This window comes from Phascolarctos cinereus, unplaced genomic scaffold, assembly GCF_003287225.1.
Source record: "Phascolarctos cinereus isolate Bilbo 61053 unplaced genomic scaffold, phaCin_HiC Scaffold_2;HRSCAF=192, whole genome shotgun sequence".
In the NCBI taxonomy this organism is placed as follows: Eukaryota; Metazoa; Chordata; class Mammalia; order Diprotodontia; family Phascolarctidae; genus Phascolarctos; species Phascolarctos cinereus.
Window position 1 is genome coordinate 236,141,232 of NW_027555625.1, and position 16,777 is coordinate 236,158,008.

At 38.3% G+C, this 16,777-nt stretch overlaps 1 protein-coding gene across 8 annotated transcripts in view; it reads right to left on the minus strand.

Annotated features, from left to right (window-relative positions):
* BCAS1 (brain enriched myelin associated protein 1) overlaps positions 1 to 16,777 on the minus strand; it is a 154,597-nt gene that overhangs the window by 16,696 nt on the left and 121,124 nt on the right. For 3 of the 8 annotated variants that reach the window (XM_020984247.2, XM_078149876.1, XM_020984251.2), the window contains 2 exons: positions 14,974 to 15,168; positions 2,497 to 2,562 (listed from right to left, as the gene is read on the minus strand). The exons of 2 other annotated variants lie outside the window; for them this stretch is intronic. In XM_020984247.2, the coding sequence (XP_020839906.1) occupies positions 2,497 to 2,562; positions 14,974 to 15,168 (261 nt within the window). The remainder of the gene's footprint in view (positions 1 to 2,496; positions 2,563 to 14,973; positions 15,169 to 16,777) is intronic. 3 more of the 8 variants (XM_020984249.2, XM_020984252.2, XM_020984250.2) reach the window with 3 other exon arrangements.

Here is a 16,777-nt window from a genome sequence, read left to right on the forward strand (position 1 = left end):
TATGCCAGACACTGTGCTAAGCACTTTACAAATATTATCTCATTTGATCTTCACAACAACCCTGGGAGGTAGATGCTATTATCATCATTTTACAGTTGAGGAAACTGAGGCAGACAGAGGTCAAGTGACTTGCCCAGGGTCACACAGCTATTAAATGTCTGAGGCTGGATTTAATTTCAGGACTTCCTCATTCCAGACCCAGCATTCTGACACCTAGTTGCCTCAGGAGGAAGTTAAGTGTATTTCCCCTACTAGAAGTCTGTAAGCAAAGGTTGGAGAATCACCCGTCAAGAGGCTTGTAGAACTCCTTTTTCTTTCTCTCTCTCTCTTTTTTTTTTCAGGAAGGGGTTGGAATGGATGGCATCTGGGGTCTCTTCCAACTTTTAGATTCTGTGATTCTGCTTTAAGAATGATTTCTTAAGTATTTAGAACTGATTCAGTTACCCTAGTAATTGAATGCAAATGATACTTTTGAAATGCTCTGAAAGCAATTTGTTTTCTTGTACCTGAAAATCTTCCCCTTGAGATTATATTTACACTCATAATTTGCTTAGCAAATTTTTTTTCATAGACAGTATAAAAGAAAACATCCAGCCAGTTTGCCCCCAAATTATGATGAATTCTGAATAATAAGGTTACAATGAGCAAAAACTTTACCTTAAATTTCTTTAATTTAATTTATATCTATTTAATATTGAATTTAACATATTAGGGGGAAATCAAATATAAAATAGACTAATTTAATTTATTTAGGGAGAGGGGAAGTTAGGATAGAGCACCTGAGTTCAAATCTGGCCTCAGACACTGACTTGCTGTGTGACCCTGGGCAAGTCACTTAACCCTGTTTGCCTCAGTTTCCTCATTTGTAAATGATCTGGAGAAGGAAATGGCAAATCACTCCCATATCTTTGCCAGGAAAACCCCAAAAGGGGTCGTGAAGAGTCAGACATGACTGAACCCATTGAACAAAAACATATCAAGGAGAAGGGAACAAACATTTATTAAGTGCCTATTGCGTGACTCAGCAATACTTCTCAAAGCTAAGGGCTTTACAAATATCTCATTTGATCATCACAACAATCCCGTGAGGTGGTGCTATTTATTACCCCCATTTTATAGATGAGGAAACTGAAGCAGACAGAAATCTGAGACTGGATTTGAATTGAGATCTTCCCTACTCCAAGCTTAGCACCTAGTCTAATTAGGAATTGAAAGTCACATGTAGGAGCACTCAAAGAAAATTCTTTTTGGTTTACGCTGTTCTCTATCCTCTACCGAAGCTATATACCAAAGCCCTTTCTTCTCTCATTCTTTTTGGTTGTGTAGACCTTTTTCTACACTTACCACCTTCTAATCATTGTTTCCTGAGGGTTAGTTTTGTCTCCCTGATTAGATTATAAATTCTCAATTGGAGAATGGCTGAACAAGTTGTGGTCTATAACTGTGAGGGAACACTGTTGTGCTATAAGAAATGATGAGCAGGATGGTTTCAGAAAAACCTGGAAAGACTTAAATAAACTGATGCAAAGTGAAGTGAGCAGAACCAGAACACTGCACATAAATAACAGCAACATAATAAGGATGATCAACTGTGAATGACTTAGCTATTCCCAGCAATACAAAGATCCAAAACAATTCCGAAGGACCTATAATGAAAAATGCTATCTACTTCCAGGGAAAGAACTGATGAAATCTGAATACTGATCAAAACATACTGTTATTTTACTTTATTTTTGTCTGTTTTCTTTTGGAACTATGTTTTATGTGATTGAACATGTGTAACCTTGATCAAATTGCTTGCCTTTTCAATGATAGGCTAGGGTAGGAAGGGTGGGAGAAAATTTGGAACTCAAAATTGTAAAAAGTGAAGGTCAAAAATTATTTTTACATGCAGTTGGGAAAAATAAAATATTAAAATAGATTATAAATTCTCTGAGAATGGATACAATGGTGATACTTTATTTCCCATAGTGTCTCATGGAGTACATTCAATAAGAGGCACCAGGACAGTGTGGGAAGAAAACTGGATTTGGAGACAAAAGACTTGGGTTAGAATATGGAATCTGCCACCTCCTCCTGGTATGATCTTAGTCAAGCCCCTTGATCTTCGTCTCAGTTTCCTTGTTTGTAGAAAGAAGAATTATGACTAGATCAGGAGTTGTTAACCCTTTTTTTGTGTGTGATGGACCCCTTTGACAGTCTGGTGAAGCCTATGGAGCTCCTCTCAGAATAATGTTTTTAAAACCATAAAACAGAAAATATAGGATTACAAAGGATATCAATTACATTGAAATAGAACTATCAAAATATTTTTAAAAGAAGAATCAAATGTACAGGACCCCCCCCCCCCCGGTTAAGAATTCTTGGTCTAGATTAACTCAAAGTTATTTTTCCAGATCTAAAATCTTACAGTTCCTGTGACCAAGATTATCTGACTTGAAAACAATGATTGAAAATAATCTTCAGCTGAGCCCACCACCAAACCAATTTACTTACTTGACCATCAGAGTCTTTCCCATTGACTTCTTCTGAATTGGTGAAGTCTCCAACACCTCTCATTGACTAAAACAACAAATAGTTATTGACCTTTTGGCTACCATAAGTACACCAATATTGAGAATGGGAGGAAATACCTAGAAGCTTAGATCCTTTGTCTGTTTTTAAGCTGAGTGAAAGTAAAAGCCAGGGGAAAACATGTATTATTCATGAGATGTGCTGATATTCATATCATCTGTAACCATAGCCTGATTAATTTTTCTGTTCTAGCCCTTTCTGTATACAACATATAAAATACAAATATCCCTGTATCGGTCCCTACCACTGAAGTCTTTTTTTTTTTTTTTGGTAAGCAATAGCAATGAATAAAGATGAGCTGTTCTTTGCTGCCCCAGGATCATTAGCTTTGTGTTATTTTTTCAGTAGTCTTGTCTATTTTACTGCCATAATATCACTTTTACCTGTGTCCTATTTTCTCATCACCTTCCAATGGCCTATTATAGCATCCAAAGTGATCTCTCTGTTTCCAGGATCTTCCCTCAGCATGTTTGACCATAATCACTCATACTCAAGGACTGTGAGTGGTTCCCTATTCCCTCTGGTATAATATACAGTCAACTTTGCCTGCCATTTTAGGCTCTATACAATCTGGCACTAACTTATCTTTCCAGACTTATTTTATATCATTCCCCTTCAGAAACTATATTCAAACCAAACTGTACTGCTTGTGGTTCCCAGAATTTGGTATTCCATCTCCTTCTTCCATGCTTTCTCATAGATGGCCTTCCACACCTGTAATACTCCTACCTCATTACTGCCTCTCAGAATCTGTATCTTCCTTCCAGGAGGAGCTCAGGCACCTACTATCCCATCTAGGAGCACTTCTCTGATCCCTGCCTCTCTGCTGTTAGTGTTATTCCTATGCTCAATTTACCTTGTAGTCATATATTTACTTATCCCTAGCTAGATTCAGCTTTTGGATCTATAACCTTGAACTCATTAGTACAACTGACTGATAGAACTGACCTGAGAGACTGATAAGTGCTCTTTAAATATATTTTGTACTTGATAATCTACTTTTCAGAACAGGTTTTAGATTAAATGCCTAAGAAATTTGGTAAGAAAGTATATACTTTGTTTTTTCTGTATTTTTTATTTTTAGAAAGCATATACTTTTGAACTAGTTACATAGTAGATTAGTGTCTTAGCAGACTTACATAGAAGCCCCCATATGGGGACCTTTTCCATAACAAATGGATGCCCTAGTGATTAACCTTCTTTTATTTCAGAGTGGTGAGTGCCAGTGTGCAGGTGTCAATACTTATTCCAGCAGAAGATGAAGTGAGGACAAAGTAGGACTGGAGGCAAGAACCATCTTCCCTGCTCCTTGCCTGGGCTGCCCTCTAATTAGTTTGGAAGATCATTAATAATAAGGGCTTAGCTAAAGTGATAGATAGCTAGGTGATCTCTCTAAGATTCATTCTGGCTCTAAAAGTCCTTGCTTTTCCTACAATATATCCATCATTGGCTGTAAGGGATGCTAGTGGTCATGAAGGGCAACCATACTCTTATACTAAAATATCCCTTGATATTGAGTACTGGGCTGGAAAAGAAACAACAATAACAAAATGGCCACTTCGAAGCAGCCTGGTTTTGTTTTGTTTTTTTTCCCCATGGTCAAGAGGGCTTTAGGGAAAAATATATATAAATAAAATATATATAATATATATAAAATATATATATATATATATAATATATGTATATATTAGGAATCTAAACAGGGTATTCCCTTGATAAATAATTTTTGATTGATGGAGACCAAAAGATATGATTGAGTTGCTGGTAAGTATATGAGGGTCTCCAAGATTCTTCTTGTTGGACCATGTGTTATCTGCCTGTTTATGCTCTATAATCAAAATTGTCTGTCCTCTATGAAAAATAGGAACTGATTTGAAGGGGGGAAAAAGGAATCTTCAACCAGAGCATATTCTGAACTGTCCTCCACTGGCACAAGAGTTTGGAAATACAGCTGACCCCTTTTAGTACTGGCCTACACAATATAGTTCTGTCCGTTTTGCTGACGCAGCCCATGATTTTCACGGTTCATGCTTTTATTTAACTTCCAATCTATGTTTTACATTAGACTCCTCTGAATTCAAATGCATTCCAAAGTCCTATTTAGAATATGATTCCACATCCTCATAAATAAAGCCATTTGGGAAATGTGGATGGTGTACGAAGACGGGGATTGGAACAAGACCTGTCATTTCATTGGTATAGGGAAATTTCCAGATAAGGAAACTCCCTGTACCAGTGCCAGGAGGAAACCCTTTTTATCAATACAGGTCTGCATCTTCCCTGACTTCCTTCAAGCCTCAGCTCAAATATCATTTTCTTCAGGAGGGCTTTCGTGGTCTCTTCCTCTGACACAAGCTTCTGTTTACGCTGAACGCGTCCAGTTTGTACACCATTGTTTGCATGCTTTCTCCCCCATATAAATATGAGCTCTTTTAGACTTTGTTTTTTGCCTTTCTTCTTATCCCCAGCACATACTGCAGTGCCTGGTACATAGGAAACACTTAATAAATGAACTGGCACTGTAATTTAGAGAGTTGCTTTGATTACGAGAGGCTAAGGGACTTATCTAACACCTGGACCTGGAGTTAAGAAGACCTGAGTTCAAATATGGTCTTAGACACTTAACAGCTGTTTGACCCTGAACAAATCACTTAATCTTTGTTTACCTTAGTTTCTTCATCTGTAAAATGGAGATAGTAATCATATCTACTTCCCAGGCTTGTTGCGAGGATAAGATGAGATAATGTTTGTAAAACATTGCTAATCTTAAAGGCTTCATAAATTCTAGTAATTATGATTAGGAGTATTGTTGTTGTTGCTGTTATCCAGGGTCATGCACCAATATGTGTCAAAGGCAGGACTTGAACCCAAGTCTTTCTAGCTTTGAGGCCAGGTCTCTATCTGTTATGATTCACTGCCTCATGATGACGAGATCAACAAAAAATGAATTTATTAGCAACAAAAATACTGATTTCAGTAGTTGTATAGAAACCAATTTTCCCTTTTGTAGAAAATACTATTCTTTTCTTTAAAGAAAGCTATACATGTCGTTTTTGTTTAACTCTTACATTTTGGTATCAGTTAAAAACCCAATGATTTGAGCTTTAATCTTACTTGTATGTGTTTCACGTTTCATATAATCTCAGGGATTTACCTGGATTGAGGTTATACCCTTGTTGACCATACACAGATCTTGACTAGGCTAGTTTAGAGAAAGCAGCCATTAAGTACCAGCAAATTTCTCACTTAAAAAAAGAAATCTCAGTTCTTGATCACATAGAGAAATACAAAGAGTTTCACTCATTTTTTTTCTATGATAACTCTACCCACTTCTACAAGCCATTTAAAGATCAATAGATTCAAAGTAAACTGGCTATTGAATACATTCAATATCAAGATCGAGTTAAGCCTCATTCATGCATCCATGCATTCATCGATTCATTGATTCATTCAGGCTTCAAAGTTTATTGAACACCGATTGTACAAATCTCAGTACTGGAAACTGGAGGAGGTATTAAGTTTAAGTAAGACAAGGTTTAGGTTCTCATGCAGCTTACAGTCTAGTTCTAGGATAGGACAAGTGACAACAACCACATAACACTCACAGCATTTTATAAATGCACCAAAGAAATGCAAAACAAACTGTGTGAGGTTTGATAGAGTTATCACCCAAGGGATCAGGGAAGGGCCAAAGGACCTTAGATTTTGAACTGGGAGAAACCTTAGAAGTTTCAGGGAAATGGCATCTAATTTTGGGCTTAAAGGCTAGAATTCAATAAGCAAAAAGGGAGACATAGAACATTCCAGGCAAAGAGGCCATTATGAAAAAAGGCACAGAAGCCAAAGAGTCAAATACATGCTTGTTGTTGAGTAATTTCCAATTCTCTATCACTCCATTTGGGATTTTCTTGGCAAAGATACTGGAGTGGTTTGCCACTTCCTTCTCATTTTACAGATGAGGAAATTGAGTTAAGTGACTTGCCCAGGACCACACAGCTAGTAAATGTCTGAGGTTGATTTGAACTCAGACTCTCTTGACTCCAGGGCTGGTGCTCTATCCGCTGCACCACCTAGCTGCCCAAAAGCATGCTTAGAGGTCAGCAAATTATCCAGTTTAGTTACAGTATGGAATAAAATGAGATAAAGCCAGAAAGATAGGGTAGTGCCAAATTATAGAACACCTTCATTGCCAGGTAAAGGAGTTTTGGTTTTGTTCAGTAGATAAGAGGGAGCCAATGAATAAATTTGGGCAAAAGAGTGGCATTTCCAAACCTAGGCTTAAGAAAGATTATTCTGACACAGTTGTGAAGTAAAGTAGAGGGGTGGGAAGAAAACATGGGAAGACTTGTTTAGGAAGCTATTGCAGCAATAGTCTAGGTATATGGAAATTAGAGCCCATGGGAGTGAAGAGGCAAAGGCAATAGATAGGAAGAGGTAATAGTGAGAGTTAATGCAGACTTGGAAAATCCAGACTTGGTTACTAATTGGATATGAGAAGGGAGGAAGATGAATGAATCAAAGATATCTCTATCATTTAGAACATAGGACATCCAGTTAATCTTATCAGGTTAAGGGTTGTTTGAGCAGATCTATACCTAAGGGAGATTAATCTGCAGTGAGGTGAAGGATGTGCTGGGGATTTGCTTGTGATTGAGAGTTGGGGGTGGGGGGAGAGAAAGTGTACATTTGGAAAGATCACTTAGCAGTGAGGCAATAATTCAGACAGATGGTTTTACTCAGACACACGGTTGCACTCAGTCCTGTGTGGCATCTATTTCTGATAGGGTAATAATTACTTGAGTTGCTTTAAATGGATTTTTTAAAATGGATTTTGTTACCCAATTAAGAACAAAGGACAATAATGATAAAGTAGTTCTAGAATGTGGAGGGCCTTGAATGCCATTCCTCACCAGGTCTCTATAAGGTTAATCAGAAATAGCAATTGGGAAATCAAAGGAGATGCATGTTTAGGGGGAAAGTGAATAAAGCTTAGTTTGTGATATGTGAGTTTGAGGCATCCATAGGACATCCCAATGTAGGTGTTATATACTAAATCTGGAATGTGGATCTGGAGTTACGGAAGAGAGGGTGGAACTGGAAATCATCTGCATAGTATTATTAGTCTTTTGATTACTTTCTTTTGTCATCACCCTTTTATTGGAGACAGGTCAAGAGAATTAGCGTTCAGCTTGGGACATAAAGGATCATGGCAAACAACAACTGTTTCCTACTCGATCTTCAAATTATATCCCCCCATTATCAGGGCCACTAGTAAAAAAAATATTAACAACTTCTAAAATGTCTAATTCATATTATTTATTTGAAGATCAAATCAATTATGTTTTTATTCACTGTAGTGGAAAGGTGCAAAGACATGGGAGAAATTCTGGTCAATCTATATTTAATTGTAGGATTTAGCCTAATCAGTTGCATTTAAAAGCTGGGTAATAATGAGATCATTTTTACATTTTTATCAAAGTGCCTTGCATTCCTATCCCCTGATACTCTGAGGAATTTAATACTATTATCCTCCATAGACAACATTCAGATATTTAACATTCCAGTTGAAAATGCCTAAAGTTAGTGGTGAGCTCACATTCTTTTAAATGAATTCAAATGTTAGTTGAAAAGGAAACTGGGTTCAATAAGTAGGTCATTGAATAGGTCTTGGAAACCAATTTGTCCAAAAAATTTTCTCAGTATGTTGATGTTTGACTTGTAGAATAAAACTATGGTGTAAAGGTAAGCCTATTTTTTTGTTTTTTGTTTTTTTAAACACAACCTTTTATGCAGGCCATTAATTTCCCTTCAAATAGTCTCTCTCAGGATTCTGGTATTGACTTAAGATAGAACATTTTAAAAAGTGTATTCCTTGTCCAGGGTTTGATAAATAGTGGATGATAATTTGTGACATTAACTAGTTCTGGCTGCATACAAAGGTTGGGAATTCCGAAAAGTGGAAGTGGAAGATAATGCTTTCTTTTGGTCAGGTGTAACTTCTAGATTAGTTTTCAACAGTTGAGTAGCTTTCATGGAATCCATACGCTACTTGAATTTTAGGACTATGTCTTCAGTTGATTTTTTAAAGACTTCCCCAAAGTTAAGGTTCATATCCAATGAAAATCTTTATCTAAGACTGAGGGAATGGTTGGTATAAAACTCGAGGTTCTAAGAAAAAGAGATATTGTGGCATGACATATAATAAATCATGGTATGTTGACAGCATTGCAATTCCAACTCCATCTTCTTGTTTCTATCTTCACAATGCCTGGCAAATCTGGTCCCTCTTTTTCACTCCAACTGTCACAACCCCAGTGTAAACCCTTATTACCATCTGTTTGAATTATAGCCTGACTGCTAACTGATCTTTCCAAATATACATTTTTTTCTTTCTCAATCTTCCAGCCACCAGTCTGAAGTCCATCCTTCACTTCACTGCAGTACCACTTTTTGATGGGATTCCTCACCGGGTCTCTAATGCTTACTCAGTAAAGTTCAAATTTTTTAGTCTGGCATTCAAGGTCCTCTTCAATCTGGAACTACAGTACTTTTATTGTCCTTTATTCCCAATTGGGTAACAAAATCCATGAAAAAAAAATCCACTTAAAGCAATTCAGGTAATTATTACCCTATGAGGAATAGATCTCATACAAGGACTAAACTGGAAGGATAGGAGAGAAGTTTAGAAGCTAGAAATACTAAGAAAATGAGAGGGAGAAATTAAATATGACAAAAATAAAATACTTGGCATTGAGGTTTTCTCTTCCCTACAAGCAGTTTCTAATCATATTCTACCCAAAATATCAAACCAGTTTAAAACATTTAGTTATTTACCCACAAAAGAACCACAGCAAGATGCTATTTATCCTACTGTTGGGGGAAGGAGTTGATTTCAGCTACGCCCAAAGTAGCCAGCCAGCAAATTTCATGCAGTCTCATTATTACCCCATGACCTGATTGCTGTTTACTTTAACAACATCTAACATTTTGGTCGTCTTGTAACAGTGCTGTGAGATGTAATGGTAGCATGTAGACCTAGACATTTTATTCAATTTAGCAAAGTTTAGATGCTTGCCTGTTCTGCAAATTTTCTTATCTCTTAAAAATCTATTTAACAATCTCTCCCTGATCTATTTTAGAATCAGGAAAATATATCTAACAGTCCTATTTTGAGACCTTTAGTAGATCCCTAAGAAATCTCTAATCTCTCTCTCTCAATTTAAAGATCTCTGAACTTTAGAAAGGATGATGAATGAGGTGTATATATGTATGTATGTATATATATATATATATATTTTTTTTTTTTTCTTTCTCTCCTCTGAGCTCAAACTCAGCATGTCCAAAACAGATCAAATTGCCTTTCTACCTAAATCCACCCCTCCACCAAATATCCCTATTTTTCCCAATGGAATGAATGACTGTCTAGTCATCCAGACTTGAAATCTCTATGCCATGCATGACTCCTCATTCCACCTCTCCTCACATCTCTAACCTGTTGCTAGATCTTATAATTTCTTTCTCCACAACATCTCTTTTCACATAGCTACCAACCTTGTTCAGATCCTCATCACCTTTTACTTGCACTGTTTCAATAGCCTTCTTATTGGTTTCTCTGTCACAAGTATATCCCCATTTGAGTTCATGCTATACACTGCTGCCCGAGTGATTTTGCTAAAGCACGGATCTGACCAGGTCATTCTCCTACTCAATAAACTCTCCCATTACTTTGATCAAATGCCATCTCTCCTTTTGGCATGTTCTAACCTACTTTTCCAGACTTGTTATATATTCATTATTAGTATACATATTTCCCTTGCATGCACACTACTGTGTAGCCAAACTAGCCTTTGTTAAGGGGTCCCCTGAACAAGTCTTTTGGAGTTGTCATATTTTCTAGAAACACTGGATCCAGAGGATGCAGGAGGCCCTGAATGTGTCAAGACAAAAATAAAACTGTCTTGCTCTCCAGGAGCTTACATTCCATCAAGTTAGAAATAATCACAGAGTCTCAATTGTAGCTAAGACCAACTAGAGTTACGAATTACTTCATTTCGGAGATAAGGTAGAATCAAGGCTATGCCTATACTTTATCTTATATTGATTCGTCACTTGTTATCATGTGTAAAGCATCTTTCAATGCCATGATGTTTAGGTTGCATTATGAAAGTCCTTGTGCTTTGATACGAGTCACATTACTTAAACAATAATCATTGAGGAATTAAGGTGAGTCATAGTCAACTTGCATTTATTAAATGCCTACTATGTGTCAGACTGTGTGCTAAATGCTGAAGGTACAAAGAAGCACAAAAACAGTCCCTGCTTTCAAGGACATTATAGTTCAATGGGTGAGGCAAGAGATAACATGCAAACAACTGTGTATAAACAAAATGTGTGGAAGGCACTAAGGTAATGGAGGCTACTACTCCAGTTTCTTACAAGGTTTTCATTCTTACAATGTGAATTCAAATTCCACAAATACTTATTAAATATGTACTATGTGCAAAGGACTATGACAGTCACTGGGGATACAAAAAATTAAATTAGAACCAGAGTCTACCTCCAAGGAGACCATAGTCTAATGAGAAGGGAACACAGGGAGGAAGGAGACATTAATTTACATGAATAATTTTGAGACAAGAGGACTGTAATAACTCAGAGTTATTATTACTTGGTTAGAGTACTTGTTAAGAGAAATTTGAGGTGGGCCTGAGTAGACAGCCCAACTTTTAATCCTGCTAAACACACACACACACACACACACACACACACACACACACACACACACACACACACACACCCCAGACTGAATAACAAATAATTGCTGGTTTTTAGAGAAGAAGATGCTACCTCATGACCATCCAAAACATAGACATTTTGAATTTTTACATCAGTGGATAATAGTGTTGTACTACATTATTCTGTCCCCTTGTGACCAGATGGTATGGTACAGGGAAAACCCATTAAAATGCCAGACTTGGAGTCAGGAACACCTGAGTTCAAATTCAGCCTCAGACACTTACTAGCTGTGTGTCCCTAGAGAAAACACTTAACCTCTCTCTCAGTTTTAGTTTCCTCATCTGTAAAATGAGGGGTTTTAACTCTATAGCCTCTAAGGTTCTTTCTAACTCTAAATCTATAATCCTAGGACCTGGGTTCAGTTCTACCTCTGTTGCCAATTTCCTATGTGGTCTTGGCCTCTGCCAGCCTTTGTTCTTCAAAGGTGGCACTAATGACCCATGAGATCCCTTCCAGCTTGAGATCAATAGTATGACCCTATGTATAGGCAGTTCCAATTCATAAATAGGCTATGCTCTAAAAGTTTATTGGTACATAAGTTGCTTAGAACTCAGAACTCATTCTTTCCTTAGAAACAGTTGTAAAAGGTACCTAGATCATTCTTTAGTAAGTGCTAACTTTGTTCCAAGGCTAACCATCTAACAGAGATTCAAAGACAAGTGAAGCTCATACCCTGCCCTTCCAGAGCATACAATTCAAATGGAATTATTAGGAGTGATTCCCTCAAAAAAGCAAGACTCAGTCCCTGATCGTATAACTGAAATTCAACAATAATTAAAGTTAAAAAGTTTTCCAGTTCTGAATGGGGTTGAGAAATCCAGCAAATTTGAAAAACAAAACAGAATCCATTTGGGAGAAGCAAGATCAATCCCTTTTCGTTGAGAACATATCAGCAAGAGCATAAAACTTAGGATGGAGAGCCTGGAGTTTGGAAGTTCTGAATTCAAGTTTGGCCTCAGATACTTGCTTGCTTTGTGACCTGGGACAAATGACCTCTGACTCCCTTAGTTATATCATCACCTCATGCCAGTACTATTGCAACAGCCTGGAGGGTCTGCCTGCCTCACATCTCTCCCCACTCCAATCCATCCTCCATTCAGGCATTAAAATGATTTTCCTAAAAGACAGGTCCGTCATGTCACCTTCCCTCCCCTCCCCCCACCCCATCTCAATAAACTCCAGTGCTTCCTTTCTAGGATCAAGCACAAATTGCTCTGTTTGATATTCAAAGCCCTCCATGACCTATCCTCCCCCCACGTGTCCTGCCTTCTTACACCTTGCTTCTGCCACTTATTCTTCAATTCAGTGGCATTGGCCTCCTGACTGTTCCTTGAGCAAAACATTCAGCCTCTTATCTCTGGGCATTTGCTTTGACGGTCCCCCATGCCTTCCCCTTCCCCTCTTAGTTTTAATGCTTTCCCTCTCTTAATTATTTCCTATTTATCTTGCTTATTTCTTGTTGTAGGCATTTGTTTGTTGTCTCCCCCATTGGACCGTGAGCTCCTTGATGGCAGGGACTGTCTTACATATATTTTTGTATTCCTAGTGCTTAGTTCAGTACCTGACACATAGTAGGTAGCTTAATGAATATTTACCTATTAACGGAACAATTAGTTACTAGAAGGTTAGAATGTCATAGACCTAGAGCCAGAATGGACTTTAGGGGTTGTCGATTCCAGTCCCCTCATTTTACAGACAACGAAGCAAAGATCTATGGAGTATTGCTCAGGTTTATTCTTAAAGGTAGTATCAGAAATAGGATTTGAACTCAGGTTTTCTGTTTCTAGAAACAATGTGGTTTTTTTTCCCTTACTGTACCACTCTTTAGAGTAGACAATAACGATAGGTTATATTTCTATAGGACTTTAATGTTTTAAAAAGTGCTTTTTTCTCCTCACAGTTACCTTGTGAGGTAAGTAGGGCAATTATTATTGGCCCCATTTTATAGAGGAAGAAACTGAGACTTAGAGCTGTTAATCATAACAACTCACATTTATATAACCCTTTAAGACTTTTGAAAGCACTTTATTCATGTTGTCTTATTTAATCCTCACGGGAGGATTGCTGTGCTATTACTACCTCCATTTCAGAGATGAGGAAAATGAGACTGAGCAAGGTAAAGTGATTGGCCTAGAAAATATCCACTGTAGAATTTAAACCCAGGGCTTTCTGTGTATGCCATGTCCAGTGCTCTCGTCTCTGCCCCACTGGGCCTCTCAATGACTTCCCCGTGGCCACATAAGCTAATGAGACCGGACACAACATGTCAGACCTGGAATTTGAATCCAAGTTCAAATCTGAATTTCCAAAATTCAGCTTGTTCAAATTTCACTTGAATTCCAAGTCTAACAATCCTTCCATGACATCATGCTAAAATCTATGACCGTATAAATCATCAAACCTCTCAGAGCTTTAGTTTTCACATCTAAAAAATAATATCTTGCCATTTAGCCCTGAGAAAAGAAGGCAGTAGGGAAACGATAGCTGTCTTCAAGTATTTGAAGGGCTGTTATTTGGAAAAAGTAGTAAACATTTCTTTTCTTTTTGGCCACAGAGCTAAAAGCAAAGGGTGGAAATTAGGGAGACCTATTCTGAGTCAGCTTCAAGGAAAACTGCTTAACTATTAGCGCAATGCAAAAGTAGAGTGTGTGAGTCCACCCCTGACTAAAGGCCTTTGAGTAAAGGGCTTGGATAAAGACTTGTTGAGGAGGGCGTTGAAGAGAATTCTTGGACAATTATAGGTTGGTCTCGATGACCTCTGAGGTCCCATCCAATTCTGGATTCTGTGATTTGGTGTTGCAGGAAGCACAGCAAAGGATGTTTTCACCTTGCAAATCCTTAACCCTGACCCAAATCCCTCAGTCTCAAACCACACAGGAAACTTCTAACAATGAACACAAGCTTTAAAGATCTGAGCTAACCATCACAGACTGAAGCACACCGCAACAAAGAGCGCAAGAACCCAACAATGACAGAAAATGATTCTTGTCAGTTTTCCCAGAACAGTCATTACTGATGCTGCTTGACTCCCATTGGCGCGTGCTTTGTCGAATAATTTTTTTGGGGTATTTATTCTGTATGTACTTATGTAAATGCAGATGGTCCTTGATAGAATGTAAGCTTTTTGAAGACAGGGACTATTTCCTTTTCGTGGATTTGTTTTTGTAACTTTGGTGACAAACCTGATACCTGGCACATAGTAGCTGCCTTGTCATAAATAAATGCATTCCTTAACTAGGTGAGCCAATGTAATGAAAGGGCTGTATTCTCAAAAATTCCAGAAAAAAAAGGAACAGTATGAAGTGAGATATTTATTTCATATTAAACTATAATTAGACCAAAGACCCTTTTGCATTTATTGTGCAGACTAAATTTTAATTTCTGACCCATACTGATTTACTTTTAGTTTGAGTTACGCTATTTCAGTTGCCTGTTGGGCAGGTAATAACTGTGTATTATATCAAATATATTACTTATTTATATTCTTACTATTCTAGATTGATTAAACAAAGGGATCACAGCAACTAATCTCTTTTGGCCATTTCCCACATTTGAATGTGGAGGACGCGCTCACCCTTGTGTTAGGCAGAACTGATCGCTTACCAGTTGTCTGAGAAACAGCCTCAGGTTTGTTTTCCGTGATCTGTTTTCTTCTTCGTTGGGCTTGGCTGGTGCAGGCTCAGGACTTACAGCTTCTTCTTCGTTCAGCTCTATTGTTTGTAAGGATGCTTCTATATCCTCGGACTTTGTAAGCTCTACTGGTGCTTCACATGCTTCCTGTGTTTGGGTTTTGTTTTGCTTTTAGAGAGGGCCAGGTGTTAAGGTGGAGAAAATAACACTTGTCCATGAATTTTTAAAAAATGGAGTCCTGGTACCAGGACCAACGCACACTTAATGTACCAAGCAGCTCTGGGGTTGGGTCCATGACTGTTTCTACACAGGCTGCAAGAAAGGTTACTGGATTTCGGTAAACTGTTGTCAGGTCGCCATCCCCTGGCCATGAACAAAATGGATTCAGTGTTCATGGCTGCTGTCCTTCCCAATGACTATAACGAGGGCTAGAAAGAAGGCATCCATCCCATTTGGGACATTCATCTACTTCAATCATAACTTTAGAACTAGTAGCGACCTTAGAGATCATCTGGTCCATTAAATTTTTTTTTAAGAGATGAGGAAACTGAGGCCCAGAGAGGTAAAGTCACTTGTCTAGGGTCACACAGTGAATAAGTGGCAGAGACAGGATTTGAACCCAGTTTCTCCAAGTCCAGGGAGGCCCAAAGTTGTTCTCCCCCACCCTGTGATGGTCCCTCTTTTTTAAGTCTGCCATGGGTGTGACTTACACCAGCACTGTGTAGAAGCTGGTAAAAGTACTGTCACACAATAGAGGGCCTAGGTTGAGGGTTTGCAGTGTCAGCTGTGCTTCCCCTCCATGGCTTTCAAAGACATTGTTCCACAGCAGCTGTGTAGAAACATTCTGAGCCTTTAGCAATGAAAGAATAGCGGAAAAGCCTCTCATTTCAATACACCTCCCCATTCATTCACTCCCTGCTCCCCTTGGCTTGAAATACAATCATTTGCCCTTGTTACTTAAACAGAGCCCAAACTTCAAGAAAAGAAATGAGTTTAACCAAGACAAGCATTGCTAAATTGCTTCACACCCCTGGTGTCTGACCTAATGAGCTGTGAGCAGATTGCTAGGAGAGGAAGGCCAGCCAGGGGAGTCCACGATGGCAGGCCTAATTCACCTTCAATCTAGTGTTGTGCCTGGCTTCTGTGACTGCTTCCAAGTTTAATTTGTGATTATTTGCCTGACTGCCTCATTTTGCATCCTACTCAGAATCCTGTCTCAGACACTTGTTAGCTTCATTTGATCCCTGGGAACCATGGGCCTAGCATGTCTTATGGAACACCTTTTTTTGTTGTTGTTGTTGTTGTTGTTAAGGGGAAAACCCACTAGAGCTAGGGGGCAGTGGTGATATTTTTCCTTTGCTGCAATAGGCCTGAGTTTAGGAGCCAGAACCAGACAGTACTTCCTAAGGGCCTTACAGATTGACATGTATGGCTGTTTATGATACCTCAGGTTGATAACCGGATTGTCACAAGTGGGATAGTCAGCTGGTTTGAGAATCAAGGTTAAAATCCTGCTTTTGATATTTACTAGCTGTGCAACCATGAGCAAATCATCTAACTGCTCTGAGCCTCAGTTTTCCCATCTATAAAACCGGCAGAACCCACCTCACATGATTATGAGACCCAAATGTATATAAACTGCACCAAGAATGCCAGTTATTGTTATTATTAAGGGTTGGTTCATGTTGGAAAAGGGAAACAATTACTTCTTAAAATAGAATCATTTTATAGAAAAGCGTTTTCCATCCATTGCTAAAACAGCCCAAAATATGTGATC